Source organism: Calypte anna, chromosome 4A (assembly GCF_003957555.1).
Source record: "Calypte anna isolate BGI_N300 chromosome 4A, bCalAnn1_v1.p, whole genome shotgun sequence".
In the NCBI taxonomy this organism is placed as follows: domain Eukaryota; kingdom Metazoa; phylum Chordata; class Aves; order Apodiformes; family Trochilidae; genus Calypte; species Calypte anna.
In genome coordinates, this window is record NC_044248.1 from 5,559,674 (window position 1) to 5,580,088 (window position 20,415).

The 20,415-nt window shown below is 42.0% G+C and overlaps 1 protein-coding gene across 2 annotated transcripts in view; it reads right to left on the bottom strand.

Moving 5' to 3' along the window:
- Nucleotides 1-9,827, bottom strand: part of RAB28 (RAB28, member RAS oncogene family) — a 62,183-nt gene extending 52,356 nt beyond the window's left edge. For both annotated transcript variants that reach the window (XM_030449770.1, XM_030449771.1), the window contains exons 1-2: nucleotides 9,571-9,827; nucleotides 2,198-2,294 (exon numbers count right to left, since the gene is read on the bottom strand). In XM_030449770.1, the coding sequence (XP_030305630.1) occupies nucleotides 2,198-2,294; nucleotides 9,571-9,648 (175 nt within the window). In that variant the 5' untranslated portion in view covers nucleotides 9,649-9,827. The remainder of the gene's footprint in view (nucleotides 1-2,197; nucleotides 2,295-9,570) is intronic.
- Nucleotides 9,828-20,415: the final 10,588 nt, after the last annotated feature.

Below are 20,415 nucleotides of genomic sequence, written 5' to 3' on the forward strand. Positions count from 1 at the left end.
CTGGTTTAATCACAATTAACCCAAGCAATGGTTTAATAATTGGTATTAAACCATATTGTTTTACCACATAAAGTATTTGCTTTTTTCACTGCAAAAGTGCATCAGTAACTAAAACAGCTAGAGACAAATACACCTTGTATTTTAAAGGAGCAAAAAAACCCAGAAACACAGTACTTTATTTTACAAGCTAAAATGCATTTCTGATGTGGTCTAATGTAAACTTCTGTGCAATTCTAAACATCAGTAACTTTAACTCCTGAAATCTTCACTTACATTTTAAGAAGAAAAAAAAATAAATCAAATACTGAACTATATCAAATACTGAACTATAGTTATTTATCAATTCTCCTACTGAATAAGAGAAATGGAGACTTATTTTCCTGCTGATATACACATTATAATTTCTGTGCAGCAGTATGAATTAACCTTTCAAGTAAGCACAGTAGCTCTGCAAGCCCAGAAGTAATCACAAAATTAGAAAAATCCACCTACTTAAGTCATGTTTCCCATTCCAGTATTTAGAACTTTTACCTCACTCCTTCCTTCCTTCCCTCTCCCACCCCACCACCAGTTCAGCTTACCTATAAAGCACATAAATCCATATAGACCTAAGCACATATATAGGCAAAAACAGAATGACAAACGACAGAAAAATGTTTTTTCCTGAATATTAATTCCATAAGTAACTATTTTGTTAGTGATAAATGAGGAAAATAGATGTAGAAACTTTGTTGCTGGTTTGCTACTATTTCCATCTGCATTCTATTATTTCCATCTACATTCTGATTTTATTACAAAATAAACTAGAACATGAATGAATCAATAGTTGATAACTTTCCAACTTTTCCACTCAACAAGAATATTTAGAACCCCAGTAATGTACTAATACCTTCTGTATGCTTAACAGCTGGAAAAAAACCTTGCAAAATACAAGTTCTCAGCATGCACACTGCATGATTTGTGTACACATTCCACTTGCAAGCACTGCTGTTAAGTATTATGCACACTGGTATTTTTAGAGGTATGAGCAGGACAATAAAAAAATTATTCTGTTGATTTTATGGAGAAATAAGTACTAACATTTGGTAATTTATCACTCACCAGACACTAAAAAAGTACAGCAAAATGGTCAAACCAAAATAGTGAATGCAGGAATAGTCTGAAAAGATTATTCTGTTTCACTTAAGAAAATATATAAACATAATCAATAAATCACTGGCAGTGTAATTTTAACATCTTTAAATAAAGATCTGTATATATTTCTTTGTTACTTCAGGTTACAGCTAAAACACTTAATTTCTGGGTTTGTCCTCAACAAGGAAAAAAGAGAGAATTATAGAACTTCCAACAACTTCATCAAATCTCACTACAACTTTTAATAATTACACTTTTTCTACCTTCTGATTTCCAAAACTAGAAGAAAACACACGTAATATTTAAATATTTCCACAATACAAAATTAAGCAACCACAAATCAATGCAAAGACTTCTTTCAAACCCCCAGTTGTTCCAAGACAAACTTATACCAGCAACTATTCTTTTCTTTCATTATTTCTCTGCATTTTCCATGCAGTGTGCTGCAACTGGCATCTAAATAGTTCCTTTGCCGTCGTGAAGTGAAACATCTTGAATGCTGAAACTGTATTTTTATGAGTGCCAAGGGACCCTAAATTTTAGTGGTCTATTAAATGCCAGCAATTTCATGCTGCCTTGCATAAAACAGCATTCACATATTAGAGCCCTGCAATTCCATAGCAGCATTATGCTTCTCTCACACAACTCAAATACAAGGTGTGTATTTCATTTCCAAAAAAAAAAAAGCAAAAATGTTTCTTTCAACACACAAACATTGTCATTGAATATATTTAAAGTTCCATTTCATTGTTGTATATTACACTATCCTCATGGACAGCAAATACACTCATGTAGATAATAGAAATCAAGAATATAGATGGAATTCCTTATCTTTGAATTTAGTGTTTTATTTCAAGATCTAATACCTAACCCTTAGCCACCTGGAAAGAAGGAACTAACAAAATTTTCTCTGAAATTTACCTTACCTAATTTTACTTACCTAATTTACCTTGCCATAAAAAGCACTGTACAAAGCTTACTTAGTACACATTACTTTGAAGACTCTGTTGCTGCAAATCTTTTGCTGCCCAACCTTTCAGTTTTAGTCCCAATTCTCTCTTACCTGGCAACATTATCCTTTTCAAGAAGAAGTCCAGTCCTAGGGTTTGTTTGTACTGTTTTCCAAATGTCTCTTGGGCAAACCGTCTGGCTAAGGATGTCTAAAACAGAACAATGCCAAATTATGTTTTCCTTTTAAATGGAAAGGTTACACCAGAAGTATGAAATACAGTTAAGCACTTTTTAAATCAATGCTGGCTGACAAGAGTTCATGGATTTGGACTGACAGGCATTCCAGCCACCTACAACATAGCACAATGGGTGGTAAAAGCTACAAATGTATGTAAAAAAAAAAGCAGGGCACTTATTTTCTTTGTACTTCAAAAGATGCTGTGATATTTGGATTTAAAAATATTACACAGATTTGTGTGAAGTATCATTGGCACACTCAGAGTGACACAAAAATCCAAGTGACTGCCAAAAATCCACACCTGAAGAGTTTGCAGTTTTTAAAAAGTGTTCATTTCCAAAGCAAGGATCCTTCCCTGGAACAGAACACCATGATCCCTGTCCAGCTTTGGGAGGAGGGAACAGAGATCTGCAGGGTAGAGAGTGCCACAAGGGCTCCAAAGTGTGGCAGGGTTCCTGTCACTGGGCATCAAATGACATCAGGAATGACATGAAGTCTGATAAGAAGAGCACTTTCTTGTAGGAAAACCTAAATTCATGTTAAGAATGAACAATTGGAGAACCATGCTTCTAAACACAGCTCTTGAAACTTAGTTCTTCAATTGGTATTTTGTGCATTTATGAAATTAAACCAATATATTAGACCAATATAGACCAATATATACTGTTGACCTAATAAAGAATCAAGTTGTACTACAGAGTACTAAAAGGAGACACAATTAACCTACATAAAGTAATAAAGCAAAGCATTTCTATTCTTTCATTATCAATTTAAGTTCTCCACATACAGTTAAAAAAAAAAAATGGAAAAAAGAAAAGTCAATTCTGTAGAAAAAGAAGTTTTTTATTGTGGAAAAAAATTAAATGCTGCATTAAAAATTAATGTTGTAGAGATAAAATACATCTTACATCAAAGTAGTGGTGTACACTAACAAATCCCTTGTTGACATGATATCTTAAAATATAAAACCAAGGTAAGTGCAGGAAAAAATAGGATTATGTATTTATATGTATGGGGGAGGGGAAGCTGGGAAGCTGAACAGCCTGACAAAACCCTTACACTGTCTGAGAAAAGTCAAAATGGGATAGAAGGAATTTTTTTATAACTTTCTGTTCATCAAAACCTGAATAAACGAGTCACATCAACTGATATTAAAAATTAAAAAATGCAACAGCAAAATAATAACTTTTGAAAAATTAGAATAGCCAAGTTCTAGTAATAGAATGGTTATAACAAAGTTCTAAAATAAAGTCAAATATACACAGAGAAAAAGGGCAACTTACTCCTTTTTCTGCAAGAAAACATGATCAGCAGAGCTCCAGCATTAAAACTCCAGCATGAATAGGCAGACATTTATTCAACTATTAAATTACCTGTGAAATAACTCAAGATTTACAGTTTTCTTGTTCCTAGATCACATTTATATTCCTAGCACTATCATATATGTAGGAAATGATATTTTGATACTAGAAGAGATGTTTAGGAAGCAATCCAAAAAATCCATTAAGGACTCTGGCAACATTCTCATTTGCTGAACTCAAGCCTATAGAATAAACTAGAAATAGGATGAGGATGCTTACATCTTTATACCCCTGTGAAAAGGGTGAAGACCACAGAGAGTGAATTGTGAGAGGAGTCTTCTGCCTACAGCTATGTGGCAGTAATACTATGAACACACACAAAATAAAATTCAATATAGATTTAGACTGTAGTACTAAAAAAATCAGTAGAAATTATTCTTTTTATTCACTGTAGTTTGCATATCAACTTTACAGACATTCATTTTAATCTGTCATGAACTTAAGGATGTAGACAAGAATAAAAACATTGCAGGAACGCAGTCTTCTTGACATTTTTGTTTATGAAAAGTAACCAGTACCCAGAGCACGGATGAAAATATCATCTGGCTGTATCATAGTATTCTATGGTCTCCAACACACTAATTTAGATCCCCATTAAATAATCAACCATTCCCTTCTTGTTCCAAAGACTCAGTAAATATTAGCTTTATCACTCTGTGACACTCAGTATTCCCTGAGGGTTTCTAGGGGTGTTAGTAAAAATAAACAACATACACTCAATTAATAAGCAACCAATAATCAACAAGTAATCAAGAGCATGGCAGAGTTCTCTTTCCTCTCCTGTGCTCATCAGTGCAAAGGAATTTACAGCAGAAAATCGTTGACTACCTCCTTTTTAATTTTTTTTTCTAATAAATGTTAGAACTAAAGGAAGGTGTTGGATTACAAGACTAGAGTCCTCTATTTATTCACAGAAAAAGCATTTATCCCCAAAATACTAAGAACAGGTCAAATTTCTCCACAAGAGTCAACAGAGAAGTTTTGTCAATGCATATTCAAGTACCTTGAGTACCAAATATTCTCTCCAATCCCAAAATTGTTCTCTGCCATGCTTGCCATATAAGATTCTGCATAAGCTTTGCCTGAAAGGATAAATCAAGTATCATCTAGGTAAAAAATAACCACAGTTCAGTAGAGCTGTAGCTGTTAAAAATATATAAATTACCAGTTTTAAAAAATATTATGGTCCATTCATAATATTTCAGCCATTCATCCAGAGATGGGGGTATGACAAAAGGAAGGAGCTGTGCCTTCACATCCCTACTGAAACAACCAGGACAGCAACTTTCAGAGCTGATTTTCCATTAGACCCAGTCTGGCAGGTTCACACATTGATCTTAAATACTTCAAATCAGATGTTTACATGTTGTTCTGAAGAGCAACACACTATTGAAGGTTGGTGTTACAAACTCCCTTTATACAAAAAAAAAGTATTTGGGTTCTAACATACAGCAATCAAGACAGCAGTAAAAAAAACAATATATAGAAATGACAGCATTTGAAGTGCAGAATACAATGGGATATTTGAGAAGGCTCCTTGGAAGCAAATAGAGATGCAAATCAACCTCAAAGGTGAGGCAAAACAATTTCTTGCTTCTATTTTTCAGTGTCAACAACTCACAGTATAAGCTGCTGACCAGCTGTTTCTGAATACCTACATAGTGAGTAAATAGGGAAAAAAAAAAAAAAAAGCAGTATTTATGAAACAGTAATAGACAACAAAAAGAAAAAGCAATGACAGCTCTGACACTGACTACTCACCAGGACAACATGAAACCTTGCAGAGAAAACCCTGCCAACAATAATTGAGTAAAATCCTACAGAAGAAAGCTTTCAGAAAGCAGTAGCATGGTAATATAGCTGTAAGAAAGAAAAATTAAACCCATATTTCAGTGAAATGCAAGCATACAGTTCTGAGGCCATGAATACCCATTGACATACCAAGTGTACCAGCCAGCTGAGACTCCACTTTCCAAAAAGCAACATAAATCCAGCCCTTCCCTCACCTCCTCCTGGAATGCAATGCTGTTCTCCAAGCACAGTGACATTCACCTCTCAGTCATCTTTATCATCACCAGCAAGGATTTTAAGACAGAGAAAAAAAAACCCACTAAGCTAAACAACAAAATGCTTCAACTAGCATAAACCCATGTAACTGTCCAACTCAGGGAATTTGTCACTCAGCAACCTCGCCTTACAGGGTATTTTGTAAACAAAAAGGAAGGAGTTCTGTCATCTGAACATAGTGGCTTTCCACCCCACTCCCAACAACTGAGGGAACCTTGTTCACTGAAAAAAAAAAAAAAAAAAGAAAATTATGAAGACTTCTTGACCTTAAACACGAGTCTGTGAAGCTCAGCAAATCTGCACAGGACCTCTGATGAAATTTTGCATCAGACTGAAAAGTGACAACAATGGTTTGGTCAGAGTCACAGAATGGTTTGGGTTGGAAGGGACCCCAAAGCTCATCCAGTCACAACCCCCTGCATGGGCAGGGACACCTCCCACCAGCCCAGGTTGCTCCAAGCCCCATCCAACCTGGACTTGGACACTGCCAGGAAGGGGGCATCTAGAACTTCCCTAGGTAACCTATTCCAGAATCTTACTACCCTATGGTGAAGAATTTTTTTCCTAATAAGTAACCTAAATCTACACTCAGTTTAAAACCATTACCCCTTGTCCTGTCATTACCCTTCCCCAGCTTTCCTATAAGCCCTCGTCATGTACTGGAACACAAACGTGGCTTTTGAGCCCATGTGTAGCAAGATCCACAATTTTCACAATGCTCAACAATCTGACATACTAGAAAAACCCTAAACTGGGACACCACTGCTTTCCAGTCAGCGTTTTGGCTCCTGAGAGCATTCTCTCTGTCATTTTGATCATCCACTATTAAGAGAAGTGAAAGGGAGGATGTTTCTGCCACCACACATTAGCCCCAGTTGCAATGGGTGCCAGAAAGACAGAACCTCAGCTGCTTTGCTTTGCCACACACCTATTTTTCAGAAACTCCCTTCCCATTAACAGCTCCAAGATTTGTTTCCAGGGGTCCAAAACATTTCTTCAACAGCAGCAAATCAGAGTTATTTCCATCTCAAATCAGCATCATTATATACTTCAATATTAAGCCAACCTGTGCATAGCCAGAGTAAAAATACCTGGGTTATAATGTCATTTTTTAAATCTATACTAGTACTGCTGGTTTATTTATTTTAATGGAAAATTATTTTGTCTTGGGAAGAGTGGGTTGGTTTAAAATCTAAACGCATAAGGGTGTTGTGTGTATATATGTTCCCTCCTACTACCCAAATCAAAGAGCCAACTGCTATTAATAATTGCAGTTTATTTTCATCTCACATTGTACCTGCTTCTAATTTTTTACAGAGGGTTTTCCTAGTTTGTGTAGTTCATTAAAATCACTGTTACTATCTTCTTTAAAAACTAATCTTGTCTCCCTCCATTTTTTTCAGCAATTCACTATTTCCTTACCATCTCTGTTTTGCCCTAAAACTTTTTCAGATTCTGCTGTCTCACTCCTCTCATTCCTTCTTCCCTTTTCATTCTTCTCTCCTTCAAGCTTGCTCCAGCCATGCTTACTCCTACCCTTGAAATTCTAAGTATCCAATTATTCCTTCAAACACCACAAAACAAACAAATGAAAGCAAAACATCCCTCCTTTGCCTCATAGAGCAATTGCAAACTATTACAAACTTTACCCTTAGCTTGAACTGACACTGATTTGTTTTTAAACTGCTACCAACCCTTCCACAGAACCTGAACCACATCACTTCTATAAAGGGGGGGGGGGGGAAAAGTTTTCACCTTCAGCCAGCTGATTCACAGACTTTTTGGGTTTTTTTCCCCCTGGAAAACTGAAGAGCAGACAGCCCCAGGTGGGGGGTGAAGGTGGAAGATTTTTTTTTTTTTTCTTGCAAGGTGGAAGCAATGGAAAGAAGTCAAATGTGAACATCTCACACTAAAAAGGAGATGCAATTTTTCAAATATATATTCCATTATTTCCTACACTCCATCTGTCCAATGATCCCAGCGACAGGGGAAGAGAAAAACCAATCTCTTGCACACTAAATGAGAGGCTAAGTATCCATGCACGTAAGGACCAGCTGTGAACCAGATGTGAGGCAGGCTATTTAGAGTTGAAAACATATAGACATGCATATGTTTCAACAAGTAAGCAGAACGAGTAGCCAAGAAAGGAGAGGAACCACAACGATTTAGTCTTCTGAGGTGCTTGAAATAGCACGAGGTACATTTTACCCTTCCATTCCATTACCCAATCACTTCTTTATTTTTACAAGATTTTACAATAAATCTGTTCTTGCAAGTGCTTGCTGCTAGGCCGTCGGGATGGCTGGAAGAAGCCTCTATTACAGCATCATCTAGGGGGGACAGGAGGAAAAGCAGCCCACCATAGCATAGCTGCTGCAAAATAAACCACACTGGAAGCACAGGATTCCTAGAGCCAGCAGGAGATTCAATGAGTGGCAGCTCCCATGTGAGAGGTAGGAACCAGCAGGAATATACATCAAAACTCAAGAACGCTTGAAAATCCATGTTTGGCAAGAGGTCTTGCCACAAGGTGCTGAACAGCAGTAGTGAAAGGATTCCTCAGTTTCAATGGAAAGCTCCTGGGGATAGCTACCAGTGAAACAGCACTTCAGCTGTCAATCCTCTGCATTTATTATGCTCTCATCACATAGCCGCCTGGAATTGCCCATCTACTGACTCAGATGAATACAATACCACTTCAGACTGAGCCTGGAATCACTGGAGACAAAAAATGTTTTGTTTCTTCCTAGAGCTTTGCATAAGTGAGCAAATCCATGTAGGTACTTTCACTAAGAGCTTATTTTTATTCATGGCAGGCAGTTCATTTAAACCACCTCCAAGAATATTTCCACTTTCCAGCTGAACTTTGGGGCAAGCAAATTTTCTGCCTGCTTTCAAGTCAAGGAGTCTTCAAATATACAATAAAATTTCTATTTTAACATGTATCTCACAAATGGCTTCTGGATACATATTGAAAGAGGTATTTACACATGCAAGTAAAAGTCAGAGACTGCTTCTATGGGTAAGAATACATTTTGCCTCCTCTGGTTTCGGCTGAAATTTCTCTTTTAAAAAGTACAGCTTGCCTATAAACAAACTGTTTATAAATAGTCGTTAATTACGTCGATTATAGACAGAAAAGAAAACCCACGGAGAAGCCACAAACAAAACCTAAATTAACCCAGAAGAGTGTTTCCAAACTCTGAAAAACAGCGACTCGGAGAGATGCGAACCACTCCATCCATTTCAGGATATCATCAGCTCCCACGACGAAACTCAAGAGAGCCCAAAGTTTAACCCCAACCCCCCAAAAAACACCCTCTGCTCCTCCTTTCGGCAGGAACCGGGAACCCACGTGCTGGAAACCCCAACAAACACACCCCACGACACCGAGAACAACCCGGGGCTGTCCCGGCAACTCCCGGTGCGCGGTCTGCAGGACAGGGGAAGCCGCAGGACGGCAGGAATTGCGTTATTACCCGCTCCTTTTTATTAAAAGACAGCGGATTGCTAAAAGTAAACACCTGGTCGCTGACCAAGCTTCTCGGGGAGCCCCAGGGGGAAGGGAAACCGAGGAGGGAGAAGGAGATGGGCGGCCCCGGCTCTGCCCCCCCCCGCCTGGGAGCACCGGGCCGCCCGCCCCACATAGGCGGGGGAGATAACGGGGAGGGACTGAAGAGAGAGTAAACAGCCAGGTATCGCGACAATAGTATCGCGACAGACTGGACGCTCCTCAGCAGGAGAGCGAGGGGGGGAGGCACCGAAAGGGTCTGGGGGGGACCGCGGAGACGGAGAGGAGCGGCGGGGGCCAGCACTGACCTTGCCAGTGGTACCGTCCCCCAGCACTACTAGCTTGAGCTGGCGGTCCAGACTCTCCTCTTCCTCCGAGTCCGACATGGTCCCTACGCCTCTGCCGGGGAAGGAGAAGAGGTGGGGGGCAGCCGGGAGGGACGGGGTGCGGGAGCGAGGAGAGGAAGGGGGAAAAGAGCGAGCGCTAGGCTCACGGAGACCCCCGCACCGCCGAGGCCGGAGCCGCCATCTTCCCACAGCGCGCCCGCCGTCGCTATGGCCCACGCGGGGCGAAACCAACGCAGGAAAGGGGGAGGGTGGCTGGCGGGCGGCAGCTCCAGCAACTGGGCCCTGGCAAGTGAGCCGCCGCGGTCGCAAGCCACGGGTGGGGGAGGAGGTGGAAACGGGACGGGACAGGACGGAATAACTTTCTTCTGCTCCTCCTTCCCAGCGTCGGGGTGAACGGTTCAGCCCGGCTCCCCGCCCGGCGCCGCGATGGTTTAGCCCCGAAGTGACGCCGCGCACCGTTACCATGGGACGCCTGGGGTCAGGGGACGCGGGTGGGCGGGGCCTGGGGCGGGGCTGACGGCTCCAAGTGTCCTGCGCCCTGAGTGCCTCAGCTGAGGCGGGAGCGCCCTGAGGGCAGGAGGGAGCAGCAGCTTCCCGAGGGGACTGTCAGCCTTCCGAGAGGGCTGTCAGCCTCCTGAGGGTCTGTCAGCCTCCTGAGGGGATTCTCAGCCTTCTGAGGGGATTCTCAGCTTCCCGAGGGGATTCTCAGCTTCCCGAGGGGACTGTCAGCCTTCCGAGGGCTCTTTCAGCCTTCCGATAGGACTGTCAACCTTCCGAGGGTTCTGTCAGCTTTCTGAGGGGTCTGTCAGTCAGCCTCGGGAAGGGGCAGCCCTACTGTCAGCCTTGGAGGCTTGGGAAGGGCAAATGAAAGGCGGGTGACCCGCCCGGGAGGTTCGGTTTGGGAGAAGGGAGCCGGCCACTGGCCCCGCTTCTTTACAGAGCTGATGTGCTTCACCTAAGGAGTTTGTTTCATCTGCATCCACCTGCACGGTCAAGGCCTTTTCTCCTCTGGGATTATACACAACGACAATTTATATGAATATTTTTAGAGAAACGTGGTAAAATAGGTATTAAATGTGATTGTAAGAGCTACAGGAAGTCCAGCCTCATGTCCCTCACATTGGAGCTCAGCCATTCCTCTCAGTGCTTCACCCAAGCTAAACCCACCAGATAGGAACACCACCATTTTCTTGGGTGATCTGCTCAGATTTTTCTATTCCTACGGGCAACTACTAAGAAAATTTGTCCCCTAGCCCTAGCTGATCTTTAAACTATTATTATATTACCCACAAAGACCATGGAGAACAGTTCATAATCCCCTCTTTTCCAGAAGTCTTTCACATATTTGAAAACTTTTAGCATGTCTTCAGTCTTCCATAGACTAAACAACTCTTCCTTCAGCCTTTCTCTGAGTTGCCTTTCCTAAACTTGTGATTATTCCTCCAGCTTTCCTTTGGACCCTCTCCACTTTCTCGAAGTGCTTTGCCAAAACCAGGACACAGTACTTTGGTTGAGGGCTTACGAGTAAAGTCAAAGTATTACTTCATGTGTCTTACATCCAAGACTCCTGGTTATATATCCCACTATGATGTCTGCTTTCTTTACAGTATGGCCTTGCTGACTCAGACTGTTTCTTGAATCCTATTATCAGAATTTTATACACTTTTTGATTTTACTCCTATTTAACTCAAGTGCTTTCTGCATGTCCCCATTGAATTTCAATATTTATTAGATGCTACTTGCACAATTTCTCAACACAGTTCTGTTTATGTCCTTCCAGTATAACAAGTGATAACAATTCTTTGGGCATACTTTACACAACTTTAAAAAAAGACAGTTAGAGCTGTATCTTAATTAATTCAATGTCAAGCTAAGAATTTTTGGAACAACTTGTGTAATATCTGAGTAGAAATCATTCTTGTTTCAGTCTCTCTCAGGTTTTCTTTTTGAAATTTGTGTCAGAAATGTCTAATATTACAGTTTTACTCAATCCTCAGCAGGACCAAGAAGATTCCTTATTACTCATGTATTGCAGAATTGGGCCAAATGCTTTCCCAGTGACATTCTGAAAAAAAAGGGGGGGTAAAGAGAAAATATCTTAGTTTTTAATGGAAAATGAGACACACATCTTTGTCACTTCGTAAGTCAAAACAAATTAAATGTGTTACTCATCAACTATTTTCCACTTCAAATCATCTTTTAGCCTAATTATGCTGCAAGCTTTCTTAACTGGAACTTCATCATGATCAGATCAGCACCAGGGGTCAGCTGAGCAGCATTTATTAGAAGGAAAAGCAACAGGGACAGACTTAAAAATTCCCTTTCTGATTTCTGAGGTACTGAACAGTTGTACAATCATCACCAGATATCTGAAAGCTCCACATCTCACATGAGGGCAGATGCATGACTGATACGCCATTCTTGGTGGCTCTGGTCATATTCCTGTCTCACTCACCTTAAGAAAGAAGAAAAAAAGTGAATTTAAATGCTTCCTGGTGCTTGAGTTCTATTCAGCTCCCAAGATGAGGATTTGGGAGTTTCAGGCTCTATGTGCAGGACAATCAGAGAGCAACATACTCCAGGTCTCCAGGCTACACATATTCTCACTGGAAATATGACAGAGATGTGTGAGTTAGAAGACATCCCCAAACTTAATTTTCTTCTCAGATCACATAAATTTTCCTTCCACAAACCACCTGATTTTCTGAAAACATCATGGCACTGCCTAAATGAGTCAACAATCTAGAAAGAACTGCTTCACCTTGAGCACAGCATCCATGGGCTTTGAATTGAGGCTGCGTGACAGATATTAAGGCATCATTTTAGAAATACAAAATATACCATATATAGCCATATGATATGACTAAACATACATGTTGGCTGCTGCCTACTAAGAAAAAATAAATGCAAATTACCCCAGGAGACAGCACAGTAATCAAAAATGAGGCAACTCCACCCTTAAAAACCTCCTTGCAGTTTTTAAGATGTGTGTCTTCCCCTACATCATCTTGGTCACATTTTTCAGTGTAAGCCATTGCTTTTCATTTCTCCTGTTCTTTTGAGCTGGTAATCAGAAATACTCTTCTTTTTTTTTCCTTCTCTTCTCTTCTCTTCTCTTCTCTTCTCTTCTCTTCTCTTCTCTTCTCTTCTCTTCTCTTCTCTTCTCTTCTCTTCTCTTCTCTTCTCTTCTCTTCTTCTCTTCTCTTCTCTTCTCTTCTCTTCTCTTCTCTTCTCTTCGTCTTCTTCTCTTCCCTTTTCTCTTCTCTTCTCTTCTCTTCTCTTCTCTTCTCTTCTCTTCTCTTCCCTTTTCTCTTCTCTTCTCTTCTCTTCTCTTCTCTTCTCTTCTCTTCTCTTCTCTTCTCTTCTCTTCTCTCCTCTCCTCTCCTCTTCCCTTCTCTTCTCTCCTCTCCTCTCCTCTCCTCTTCCCTTCTCATCTCTTCTCTTCCCTTCTCTCCTCATCTCTTCTCTTCCCTTCCCTTCTCTTCCTTCCCTTTTTTATTCCACCATTTTGTTCCAGTTTAATTAGACAACAACTCTTGGTAATCGTTTTCAGTTTGAAGAAGAAATAGTACAGCTACAGTTTGGGTTTCTTTGCCTTTTTATTCTTAAGTTACCCTGACTGAATTGTTGTGACACACAGAATCTTCTGTGTATGCACATCATACAAAAGCAAGCCAGACTCGTGTGAATGTGTGAAATATTTTAGAGTTTAAGGTTGCATTTCCTTCATGCAAGTATCCACAGAAGAGCCCAAAATCACTACCAGCAGAGGGAATAGCCATATGCTTCTCCCAGACTCAGAAAAGAGGCAAATCAAGCTGGATGGGGTGAAATTCTGGGCTGACAGAAAAAGGAACAGCATGTGGGAGAGCCTGCAACCTTTTTGCCATCCTTTTCAGGAATGCAGGGTCATTAGCTGTGCTGTCCTCTTCAGCACTTGATGGGAACAGCACATTTCTGAGTGATGGACAGGAGCTGTGTCCTCTGTTACCAGCACAAACCATTCTTTTATTTTTTTGTTCTGTTTTTCCTTCCTGTTCTTATACAAACACATATATTTCCCTGTGTGTTTTGTTTGTATCAGTTTTTCTCTGTCAAACCTCTGTAGCTGTTCTTCAGGGTGGAAATTGCCATTCTGTTCGAATGAAAAGCAAAAATTGTTGCCAAAAAAAAGTGGAATGTGCATTAAAAACAACTAAAAAAAAAAGCTATTTACTTGCATAATTGTGTTGGTTTTGCCACTCAGCTCTGGAGCAGAGTAGGAAGCAGCTGTGACTTTTAATTACACCAGAGATCTGCAAATAGAAACCAAACTGTTTCTTCTGCATCAGTATCACCACTAATGCTTCTACCAGATCAGCTTTTCCTCTGCACTGCTTGGTTGCTGTGCCTTGAGTCAGACTCAGTGATTAATGCAGCTGACTAGACTGACAGATGAGTGGAAATGGTAAATAACCACTTGTTTTTATACATGGTAAAAAAAAAGAGTTCCCACTCCCACTGGAAATCCTTACTTTTGGAAGGGCATCCTTCCATCTTGCTTCCTGCTACCCTAAGGTCATTTAAGGAATAACTCCTCCGACTGCTTGTTGAGTACAGAGATGTGAAGGGCTCTGGCCCAGACCCTGCAGTGAACAAGAATTTCCACACAGCAACACAGTTAAACCAAAGGCTGCCATTTTTATGATCTATATTGCCTAATAAAGCAGGGAAGAACTGCTAGCCAGCTGCTCCCCACAAACTGCCCAGTTAAACAGGACCAGTGAGCTTCACCAAGCAGCAGACTTTGGAAGCCAAGCTAAATGTTTCAGAGAAGTCTAACTGCATCCTCCCTCCTGCAAAAGTGACCAAGGCATCTGGTCCCAAACAACCTCCCTCCTTCTACACTGTGCTGTGTAGAGAAAAGTAAGTGGTAGCTTTTTACCTGCACTGTGGAAAAGGAAGTAGCAAACTGACACCTGGCTGCTATTTAAGAGATGAACCACATGTCTTAAATGAAGACATTCTGGCCACAGCTGACATAAAAACCCACTCTGCAAACCTGCTCACCAGTTGTGTGAGTTCACAAACAAGTTCCCTGGTCTTTTCACCAGGCAAATTTGCTAGTAAAGCCACACCACAGTTTTGGTGTGGTAAACAGTTTTTTCTCACTGTTGAGGGAAAGCATGCTAGCAATTCAGAGTAGAAAATCCACCAACAGCCAAGCTAACCAATAACAGTTAGAAAAAGAGCACTGTCATTGGATTTGGTTTTTTTTCCAAGTAAATCCCATTGAGATGGCTACAAGAGTAGCTACAAGAGTAGCCATCTTGATCTTCTCCTACCTGTTAGCTCTGATGTCTTATCTTCTGGGGATTTTGTCCATATTTTTCAAGTGCACTTTAGAAGCAAGATCTTGCACTTAGTATGCCTGAATCTCATCCCACACAAAGTGTTTCAGACCACAGACTTATCCAGTTCTTTTGGCCAAGTACCTCAGCTCCTCCATAGCTTCCCAACATCCTCTTACTGGCTCATCACCCTAGTCCTGTTCTGGGGGGCAGCTCATTAAGAATTGCATCTGAAACTTATCATTGAGGCAGCCCATCCCCTGCCATGGGGAACTTCTGATAATGCCCATCATCAATTTCTCTTTAGCTAGTTCTCCTCTCTTCATTTACTGATTTCCAACTTTCTGACTTAATGAGTAGCCACTTTCTCATTATCTAAGTCCACACAGATGATATTTACCCTCTTCTAAAAATTTTTTCAAGAAACAAAACTGTCATGTTAATCTGACACAAAGTAACCCTGTGTTGCAATGTACCCTGTTTTCCACTTGCCTCGAGGTCCTTATTAATTTTTCTTTTTTTTCAGACAGAACTTTATGCCAGGAGAAATCCTTTGGAAGCACATCAGTAAATGCCTTGATTTAATCCATCAGTCTGTGAAGATATGATCTACTGGTGAACAGTACACAAGAAGACATACACCCTTTTTTTTTTTAATGAAATTAATTGCAGGTGATTTTTAAGACTGTCATGACAATAGATCCCACTCAGCATTTTTATAATCAGCCTCTCCAACAATGATCAAAGTTATTGATCTCCATCCAAGGTACTACACAGATGAGTTGAATGAATCTTGGAAACCCAACCACAATGCCCTTTCTGCCACATCTCTCCTCTGTGCAAAGCTACATATAATGACAGCCTCAAAGGCAAAGTTAGATAGAGCTCAGGGACTCCTACAGTGACCTGTCCAAAAATACATTTATCTTCACCACTAACTGCAGGTGTTACTCATGACTGTTGTAGCTGAGCACGCAGCTCTGTGTTCACTGCACCACATACCAACCACACTTTCTCTGTGCTTAAACCTAATTAGTTCCCCTGACTGCTAGGCTTTATTTTACTAGTCTCTGCATGGCATAGAAAAATATTCTGGGTTGTGATCCACTTGGCAAAACTTGAATCCCTGTTCCAGGAGCTTTTTTCCAGTAAGGGATCTCTACACCTCAGATTATTCTGGCTGTGTATCCCCACAGCTCTTCTGTCCTGCATAGGAAAACACATTATCAGTCTGAGTACAGAAGGACTCAGATGGGAAGAGGTGAGACCCCACTCCTCCCCTTTTTTACTGCTCAACCTTGTCCATAACCTCCTTGCAGATGGGAGGTACTGATGATCCAGTACCATTGTCTGACATATTGAACAAAATTTTCTCATTGTTTCTTGCTTTTCTCCATGTGGCAAGTTCCCTTTTCTTTATGCTTAGGTTGCAATTGATGATTTTGAAGGTTCTGCTGATGATCTGTTGGCTGTTCCTGTGTACATCACCTCGTGAACTGAGATCCTCAGACCTGACTACAGATTTTAGCTGCTATGCATATAAGGGCAGTGCAGTCAGTTGTACATCTCAGGCTGGAATTACTCAGATGGATGAACACTTTCCTGTCAAACCCTCATGGGAGAGGTAGGTTTGCACTGCCTGCAAACACCTCAGCCTGATTTTCTTGAGTAGGCAACTATTCCACTCCAAAAATTATTTGAAATGTCAGTAAAGTGTAAAGGAGCCTCCTACTCCAAGAGTGTGCACTGTTGTTAGTGACTGCATACAGAGCAAGAGAGGATGAAGCCTCCAAAAACCATCCAGCCATTCATTAGCTGTGTCATTTCGGTGCAATGTGTCAGCAAATGAAGGCAAAATGACTGAAGTGCTAACTGCCCCACTCTGCTTTGCCAGAAAATTATTCCCATTGGAATAACCAAATGCAACATGTCTTCATCAGCTTTGAAATGTCTGCTGTGCCCAAGAGGCATTCTTGTCACTAGCCAAGTGACAAGGATCGACAGGAAGCTGAACATGAGCCAGCAGTGTGCCCAGGTAGCCAAGAAGGCCAATGGCATCCTGGCCTGGACCAGGAACAGCGTGGCCAGCAGGTCCAGGGAAGGGATTCTGCCCCTGTGCTCAGCGCTGGTGAGGCCACAGCTTGAGTCCTGTGTCCAGTTCTGGGCCATCAGTTCAGGAAGGAGATTGAGGTGCTGGAGCAGGTCCAAAGGAGGCAACCAGGCTGGTGAAGGGACTCGAGCACAGATCCTATGAGGAGAGGCTGAGGGAGCTGGGGGTGTTCAGCCTGGGGAAGAGGAGGCTCAGGGGAGACTTCATCACTCTCTACAACTCCCTGAAAGGAGGTTGGAGCCAGGGGGGCTTGGGCTCTTTTCCCAGGCAACTCTCAGCAAGACAAGAGGGCAGGGTCTCAGGTTGTGCCAGGGGAAGTTTAGGTTGGATATTAGAAAGAATTTCTTTAAGGAGAGGGTGATCAGGCATTGGAATGGGCTGCCCAGGGAAGTAGTGGATTCTCCGTGTCTGGAGATATTTCAAAAGAGCCTGGATGTGGCACTGAGTGCCATGGGCTGGGAACTGCAGCGGGAGTGGATCAAGGGTTGGACTTGATGATCTCTGAGGTCCCTTCCAACCCAGCCAATTCTAGGATTCTACCCAGTGTGGCAGAGAGCTTTGACTCATGTTCATCAAGCAAACAGCTGCACAATGTTGCCATCCCCTCCGTTTTTTTGCCACCACACCTCTGCCCACACACACGAGAGACTTGGCAGAAATTAACTTGCACCCACACCACAGCCTCTTGCCTTCACAGCAACTCATCTTCATCAGGGACTTAAGCCCATGAGTAGGGAGGCTGGACACAAATCCCTGCTGACCCTTGGGACATCCAGCATCCCCGTCCAGTTCAGCAGCTGGGCTGTTGTAGCCCTACAACATACTTTTTGGGATGTTATTGATATTATTTAACACAGTAAAGCTCATAGCTCACAACTAATGTGTCTCAGCTGGAGGGAGAGGGCTAGAATTTCAAATGCTTTTCCTGTCCATCTTTCTTATTTCACATAATAAACTAAAATGAGAAATAACTGTCAATAATCTGTGAATTGGTACGACCAGCAACTGATGAGTAACTGATTTTTAAAATCCTGCTTTGGACTAGTTTTCTTCTGGTGGGGTACCAAACATCATGAGTCACCCCAAATGCATTCAGGCAGTGTTAGCCTGTGTGCTCCCAAACTAATTTCCTCCCAAGAAATTTTATGGCTGCCAAAACTACAGGCATTCTTGATGGAGCTGGAGTAGCTCTGGCATGATTATCTCAGATCCGTGTTTAGCCAAGCTATAAAGATGTATTAGCAACTCAGTGAACACAGAAAATATTAAGGAAAGGAAGAGACAGTGAGGAGAAGCACACCAGGAAAGATTAAAAGCTAGAGCTGTGATAGAATTTGCATGCCTGATCCTATATTCAAGTAAACCAAGATGAAACCTTGCAAAGAAGGCTCTGAGAATATGTGACTGCTACTAATGAGAGATTAGGTATTACATTCCCTGTTTGAAGGACTCCCCCATGTATCTTTTTAGCATCTAATAGTGGGTTAGATCTTATAGGTTTCCTTTACTCAGCAAAATTCTTGCTGGTTAGAAGCAGACTAAAATTCATGGTCAGTTTGGCAATATATTAAATCAACGAAAAGCTTGCACAGCTTCTTTCATGGACCTAATGAAATACTATGAAAAAAATTACACACTTAGAGTACCACAAGCACTGAAACTCAGACTTCAAATTAGATGTGCTGGCTCTTTCATCTTTCTCAGCATGCAACACGATTTCAAATATTTGGAGTGATATACTGTGGGTTTCTTGTAATTAGAATACATACATTTTTAGGAGAAAATCTTATATGTTGATGGTGTTCCTTGCAATGGACAGGCATAAACTCACCCCCACAGCCTCACAAATTCATGTGAGTGTTGGAGCCCATCAAGTTCTGTTCAATATCTTCACTGATGATTTAGATGAAGGGACTGAGTCCATCATCAGCAAATTCGCAGACGACACTAAGCTGGGGGGGAGTGTGGATCAGCTGGAAGGCAGGAGGGCTCTGCAGAGGGACCTGGACAGACTGGAGAGTTGGGATGATTCCAACGGGATGAGGTTCAACACGGCCAAGTGCCGGGTCCTGCACTTTGGCCACAACAACCCCATGGGGAGCTCCAGGCTGGGCACAGAGTGGCAGAAAGGGACCTGGGAACTAGGATTGCCAGGAAGCTGAACAGGAGCCAGCAGTGTGCCCAGGTGGCCAAGAAGGCCAATGGCATCCTGGCCTGGATCAGGAACAGTGTGGCCAGCAGGTCCAGGGAAGGGATTCTGCCCCTGTGCTCAGCCCTGGTGAGGCCACAGCTTGAGTCCTGTGTCCAGTTCTGGGCCCCTCAGCTCAGGAAGGATATCGAAGTACTGGAGCAGGTCCAAAGGAGGCAACTGGGCTGGTGAAGGGACTCGAGCACAGACCCTATGAGGAGAGGCTGAGGGAGCTGGGGCTGTTCAGCCTGGAGAAGAGGAGGCTCAGGGGAGACCTCATCACTCTCTACAACTCCCTGAAAGGAGGTTGGAGCCAGGGGGGGGTTGGGCTCTTTTCCCAGGCAACTCTCAGCAAGACAAGAGGGCAGGGTCTCAAGTTGTGCCAGGGGAGGTTTAGGTTGGAGATTAGAAAGAATTTCTTTACGGAGAGGGTGATCAGGCATTGGAATGGGCTGCCCAGGGAAGTAGTGGATTCTCCGTGTCTGGAGATATTTAAAAAGAGACTGGATGTGGCACTCAGTGCCATGGGCTGGGAACCGCAACGGTGGTTCAAGGGTTGGACTCGATGATCTCTGAGGTCCCTTCCAATCCAGCCAATTCTATGATTCTATGATTCTAAGTGAAGTGCCTGGATTTTAGCTCCCCACTGGCAATCACAAACCTGTTGGATGCTGTGCAATTCTGTCACTTCATTTTGGTGTTGCAGGGGCAGCTGTAATCTTCTGAATAAAACTCATAAACATGTTCTCATAAACATCTGAGCTCTTCAGCCAAGATGCTTTGCCTACGCACAACTGCCTTCTCCTCAAGTTCTGGTCATCCATTAAAATGTTAGCAGAGATCTCCACTGATCTCATTTTGTCCTGCAAAAACTTTTCCAAAATATTCCCTGCTAGATTTTATCTTCAGCTGAAAATTATGTTTTCATTTATCCTGAATCATTCAATGCCTGTCTCGAGTGCAAACCAAGGAGCCTTGAGCCAGAACCTTGCCATGCACCTGGAGAGAAATTTTTTTGAAAATAAAAGGAGAAACTCTGAAAGGTGATATCACTGCTAACCCTGGTTTATTTTCTGCCTGATGAGAATAAAGAGAAGAATGTTTTATACAATATACAATGCAGACTCAAGAGAAAGCATGAGTCTGTCAGGCTATCACTGACACGAGACTTGCAGACC